The 6,000-nt window shown below is 42.8% G+C and overlaps 2 protein-coding genes across 2 annotated transcripts; both read right to left on the bottom strand.

Moving 5' to 3' along the window:
• Positions 1-334: 334 nt before the first annotated feature.
• LOC148717901 (tetratricopeptide repeat protein 28-like) lies at positions 335-1,613 on the bottom strand. The gene has a single exon (XM_088742156.1). It carries the CDS (start codon positions 1,265-1,267, stop codon positions 335-337), a length of 933 nt encoding a protein of 310 aa, XP_088598282.1. The 5' UTR covers positions 1,268-1,613.
• A 21-nt stretch (positions 1,614-1,634) lies between these two features.
• On the bottom strand, positions 1,635-4,319 carry LOC148717900 (uncharacterized). The gene has a single exon (XM_088742163.1). It carries the CDS (start codon positions 4,279-4,281, stop codon positions 1,753-1,755), a length of 2,529 nt encoding a protein of 842 aa, XP_088598289.1. The 5' UTR covers positions 4,282-4,319; the 3' UTR covers positions 1,635-1,752.
• Positions 4,320-6,000: the final 1,681 nt, after the last annotated feature.

Here is a 6,000-nt window from a genome sequence, read left to right as displayed (position 1 = left end):
CTTAGCTCTGTTTCGTTATAGTCATCAGCCGTCATTTAACAGTCAAGGTCTTTTTTCCTGCAACGAATGAAAATAAGAACAAATTGTAAAACAAAATACAATCATAACAGGCGCAATAGGAAAACGAATGGTTTCCGCTTACATGTATATCTGATTGATGGTGAGGCACTTTCAAGAATCTATATTTAACTCCAAACAGAGAGCGTCAATTGTTACTCTCCAAAACCAAGTAAATATCAAAGTAGCCTTTATATTCAAGGTCACAGATGGTTGGCTCTAATCATAAGCGACTGGTAAGCTATAGCCACCTTCTATTACCTTTTATGAGTGAATCTTACCTCTGTTTGTCAAAATCGAGCCTCACATCATCTCCAATCAGCGTAAACGAAGCCCATTCAGACACTTTGGTAAAGCCGTTATTTCTCATCCACTTCATGGCCTGATGAAGAGACTCACTGGCACTTTCTCCTTCAGCGAGATGTTCGTAGAATTGTCTCATCAGCTGCTCTGTAGCTGAGTCTGGAATGGCCCAAAGTGCAACTAACACCGAGCGAGCACCAGATCCTAAGAAAGCACGGGCAATTCCCATGACTCCCTCAGCTCTTATCTTTCCACTTCCACTGTGACAGCAGCTAAGTACCACCAGTTTAGCTCTGACTTTCACTCGTGAGACATCAGCCATCGTTAACATGTAAGCCTCCTTTGGTGGGATAACATCTCGACTGTTGAAAGGAGGAATGGGGGCGAGAGCAATTTCTCCTCTTTCGGCGTTGCCATGGGCAGCGAAATGTATCAGGCTGACTGAACGTATCCTTTCAAGTACTGCCTGCTTCGTTGCTTGATCTTCTACCAGGGGCGGAACGTCCACCAGTCGTCCGACCATCTCCGCTTCCTTTCTAGCACCTGGCAATGGCGGCAGCCAATCAACCTTGGGATTGCCTATTATCAAGGCACCAGTGTTGCTGTGATAGTCCTCTGGACTGTCTTGAGTGATCTTGAGTGTCGTCAAAGAAGGAATGACACGGATCCTATGCGTCTCCGAGAGGTATTTGGCCCCCTCTTTTTCACTCAGGGCGGCAAAGGGAACTTTGTACAAAGTACTGTGCGGAACAATAATAACTTCAAGCTCCTCAAGCAAATCATAAACTGGGGCAATAAAGATTTTGTAACACAACGATAGACTTGAAATAACTTCCTCGTCCTCCTCCCCCAGTCGCACCCTTGCTAAGCTTTTTTCCTCGGCGGTACGAGGTTGCGACTCAATCATATTTAAAGACCGATCTTCACAGTCTTCAGTAGGCAAAATACCAAGACTCCGGAAGTTATCAGCCAAAAATTGACTCAAGGGAAAGTCTCTGGACAACCCAGCCTGAACGAGATTCTCTTCTTGTGATCTTCGTTTAAAATGAATGGCTCCACTTGTTTTCAAGATCCACAAATGCACGTCATTGTGAAAATAAGAAATGTAAAGACAAGTACAGTTCTTTTCCCCTCTCAAAATATTTTCAATGCCAAACCAAGATTGTGGATTAGCAGAGATGTGCGTTTCAACCGAGTACTTCTCTGCAATCAAGTTCGATAAGCCTCTCGCTCGACTTAACTGACTCCTCAACATAAAGAGCATCACGAACATTTCCGGTGACACAAAGCAAAGTACTTAGGAGCTTGTAGGGAAAAATTCCTGAGTCTTCCAGAAATGATGTTTTGAACTCATCAGTGCCGCCCAAGAAATACCTCATCTCCTCATACTTTTCAATACATAGATGAAGACATGAAAGGGAGTCTTTGATTTTTTTTTTTAAATAAATACAAAACGGCGTAATCTTTCAAAATATGGAACTCTTTTCTTCTATCTCCGGTACTTCTGGATATGGATAAGGCTTTCTCCAAGCATACTTCCGAACCTTCATAATCTCCGAGAATTCTATATAATGTTCCAAGGTTTGTAAGATCTGCTGCCTCCCCTTCCTTATCACCAATTTCAGTTCTGATAACAAGCGCTTTCTCGATATACTCTTTAGCCTTGTCGTATTGCCCGAGCGACTGAAACAGAGTACCTATATTTCCGTAAGCTGCTGCCTCTCCTTCTTTGTCGCCAATTTCAGTTTTGATGACAAGCGCTTTTTCGTAATACTCTTTAGCCATATCGTATTTCCCGAGCGAATGAAACACAGTACCTAGGTTTCCGTAGCCGGCAGCCTCTCCTTTCCTGTCGCCAATTTCAGTTCTGATGACAAGCGCTTTTTCGTAATACTCTTTAGCCTTGTCGTATTGCCCGAGCGACTGAAACAGAGTACCTAGGTTTCCGTAACTTGCTGCCTCACCTTCTCTGTCGCCAATTTCAGTTTTGATGGCAAGTCCTTTTTCGAGATGCTCTTTAGCCTTGTCGTATTTTCCGAGCGACTGAGACAAAATACCTACTTCTCCGTAACTTGCTGCCTCACCTTCTCTGTCGCCAATTTTAGTTCTGATGGCAAGCGCTTTTTCGTAATACTCTTTAGCCTTGTCGTATTGCCCGAGCGACTGAAACAGAGTACCTAGGTTTCCGTAACTTGCTGCCTCACCTTCTCTGTCGCCAATTTCAGTTTTGATGGCAAGTCCTTTTTCGAGATAGTCTTTGGCCTTGTCGTATTTTCCAAGCAACTGAGACACAATACCTACTTCTCCGTAACTTGCTGCCTCACCTCTGTCGCCAATTTTAGTTCTGATGGCAAGCGCTTTTTCGTGATACTCGATAGCCTTGTCGTATTTCCCAATCGACTGAAACACAGTACCTAGGTTTCCGTAACTTGATGCCTCTCCTTTTCTGTCGCCAATTTCAGTTCGGATGACGAGCGCTTTTTCGTGATACTCTTCAGCCTTGTCGTATTTCCCGAGCGACTTAAACACAGTACCTAGGTTTCCGTAACTTGATGCCTCACCTTCTCTTTCGCCAATTTTAGTTGTGATGGCAAGCGCTCTTTCGCTATATTCTTTAGCCTTGTCGTATTTCCCGAGTGACTGAAACACAGTACCTAGGTTTCCGTAAGTTGATGCCTCTCCTTCTCTGTCGCCAATTTCAGTTGTGATGGCAAGTGCTTTTTCGATATGCTCTTTAGCCTTGTCGTATTTTCCGAGCGACTGAAGCACAGTACCTAGGTTTCCGTAGTCGCCTGCCTGTCCTTTTCTGTCGCCAATTTCAATACTGATAAGAACCGCTTTTTCGTAATACTCTTCCGCCTTATCGTATTTTCCGAGCAACTGAAACACAGTACCTAGGTTTCTGTAGTTGGTTGCCTCTCCTTTTCTGTCGCTAATTTCAGTTGTGATAGCAAGCGCTTTTTCGTAATACTCTTCCGCCTTGTCGTATTTCCCGAGCGACTGAAACACAGTACCTAGGTTTCCGTAACTTGATGCCTCATCTTTTCTTTTGCCAATTTCAGTTGTGATGACAAGCGCTTTTTCGACATACTCTTTAGCCTTGTCGTATTTCCCGAGCGACTGGAATACAATACCTAGGTTTCCGTAACTTGATGCCTCACCTTTTCTGTCGCCAATTTCATTTGTGATGGCAAGTGCTTTTTCGAGATACTCTTTAGCCTTGTCGTATTTCCCGAGCGACTGAAACACAGTACCTAGGTTTCCGTAACTTGATGCCTCACCTTTTCTGTCGCCAATTTCAGTTCTGATGGCAAGCGCTTTTTCGTGATACTCGATAGCCTTGTCGTATTTCCCAATCGACTGAAAAACAGTACCTAGGTTTCTGTAACTTGATGCCTCTCCTTTTCTGTCGCCAATTTCAGTCGTGATGGCAAGCGCTTTTTCGGTATACTCTTTAGCCTTGTCGTATTTCCCGAGCGACTGAAACACAGTACCTAGGTTTCCGTAGTGGGCTGCCTCTCCTTTTCTGTCGCCAATTTCAGTTGTGATGGCAAGCGCTTTTTCGCGATACTCGATAGCCTTGTCGTATTTCCCGAGCGACTGAAACACAGTACCTAGGTTTCCGTAACTTGATGCCTCTCCTCTTCTGTCGCCAATTTCAGTCGTGATGGCAAGCGCTTTTTCGCTATACTCTTTAGCCTTGTCGTATTTCCCGAGCGACTGAAACACAGTACCTAGGTTTCCGTAACTTGATGCCTCACCTTTTCTGTCTCCAATTTCTGTTGTGATGGCAAGCGCTTTTTCGAGATACTGGATAGCCTTATTGTATTCCCCGAGTGACTGAAGCATCGCTCCCAGGTAACCGTAACAGAATGCTTTTCCTTTTTTGTCGCCAATTTTGGTTCTTATCGCAAGGGCCATCTCAATATGCTTTTTCGCTCTTTCGTATTCGCCATGCTTTGATCTCCTTCTTCTACTAAGTCACCAGACTCGTTGTATAGGACAAGTAGTTTCCTGCCGTATCTTTCTGCATTCATGTAGTCAGAGATACGAAGATTAGCGCAAAAGAGAAGTTTATAGACGGTGCTGTAAAGTGAAATAAAGTACTCTTTGCTGGTCTGGTTGGTGTTATTTAACAAAATCAAGCATTCGCTGAATATCTCCATGGCCTTCTGAGCACGATCTGAGTTTAGCAGGAACACGGCAACAAGGAGGGCTATGCTCACGGAAGTTATCATGGCTTCTACCGCTGGGTTTCCCATATCCATCCTTTCCTGTTATTTGATCCTAATTAGGGAAACATTTTTAGTAACACAAGTTAAACAATGTCTAGATAATCTGGATTCACTATGAGTTCACTATGAACAGGAAGCTATATGTGAACTTGGAAAAAAAAAAGGGCTGAGTCGATTATTTTTCAGTACCGAGCTGAAAGTGTTCCAATTCGCAATATCGACTTAAAATGAGAAATTAATGGAAAACGGACTATGATTGGTAAAACTGGAGAGATCAACCGATCACATTCAGTGAAACTTGTAAAATAACCTTGACCCCAGATTGTCTGAAAACGGACTGTGTCACTGTTACGCCTTGAAATTGAACTGTTATCCAAGCGATTATTGATCTAGCTTTTTCTTTCTTTCATCTTAGCTCGTGATGCGTTCTTTCATCTTAGCACGTGATGCAAAAAAGAAAAAGCATAACGGTGCTCATAAGTTGAGTAATGGTCAGGTGTCGGGGGTCGCGCCCATTACTATAAATAATATTAGTCAAGGGGGTAAATTTCTATAAAAACTGTGGCCCTGCATGCATCGGTGGGGGGTATTACAAAATAATTTGGTTTTGCCGATCAACTTAGTTGATAATGTAAATTGGCCATCTTAAAGCTGATCTTTTCGAGCGCTAACCCTTCATCAAAGTGGTTCATAATCTCGGGAAATCAATGATGTTGTATCCCAAGTATTCAATAAGTTTCAGTTTCTGAAAGAAAAAATGAATTAAAACATCTCTCTTCGTGAGCGTCAGTGCAGTGCCACAGAGCGACTTATTTTCTTGTGCGAGATTCAGGCGCTCTAACAGACAAAGAAACAGATTACGCCCTTTGGAAAAGTCTGTACCGTAGAACTGCTAACATCTAAAGATTTCTCGGCTATGAAATGCTTGAGTACAAGAAGAGAACGAAAATTCAACTCGCATCGACCGAGATCTTTGATTCGTTCGTTGCACCCTCATAAAATAAGGTCAAGTTTATAACTGATGCGGATTATAGCCACTGGATAAATAAAGCAGCACGGATTTTCCATGATATCAGCGAGGGACAGTCCACATCATAAACAGGTCTGATTTTAGCTTTTTTGATCATCAGTCTCTCAAAGTGAGCGATACTCAATAATCTTAGCTAATGACGATAAATTATGGGGTATAAAGCCACAAAGATTTAAAAAGTCTCTGTAGAACAAATGTATTTCACTCGTGTGGTTGCGATTCTTTCACAGCAGACATAACAAGCGTAAGCACAAAGATCGAAAAAGGAGATACTAGGCCTTGTCATGAAAGTCTTACCTCTCTAGAGTTACTTAATAACTATTGCTGACCAAAACCAAATGACTATGAAAGATTATCGATCGCACTTACCAAGAT

Source organism: Stylophora pistillata, chromosome 13, assembly GCF_964205215.1.
Source record: "Stylophora pistillata chromosome 13, jaStyPist1.2, whole genome shotgun sequence".
Classification (NCBI taxonomy): Eukaryota; Metazoa; Cnidaria; class Anthozoa; order Scleractinia; family Pocilloporidae; genus Stylophora; species Stylophora pistillata.
Note: the sequence above shows the minus strand (reverse complement) of the source record. Positions and strands in the feature narration are given on the sequence as shown.

Coding starts and splice junctions, on each gene's coding strand:
- LOC148717901 (XM_088742156.1), bottom strand. CDS start 1,267: ATGATTGAGTCGCAACCTCGTACCGCCGAGGAAAAAAGCTTAGCAAGG.
- LOC148717900 (XM_088742163.1), bottom strand. CDS start 4,281: ATGGCCCTTGCGATAAGAACCAAAATTGGCGACAAAAAAGGAAAAGCA.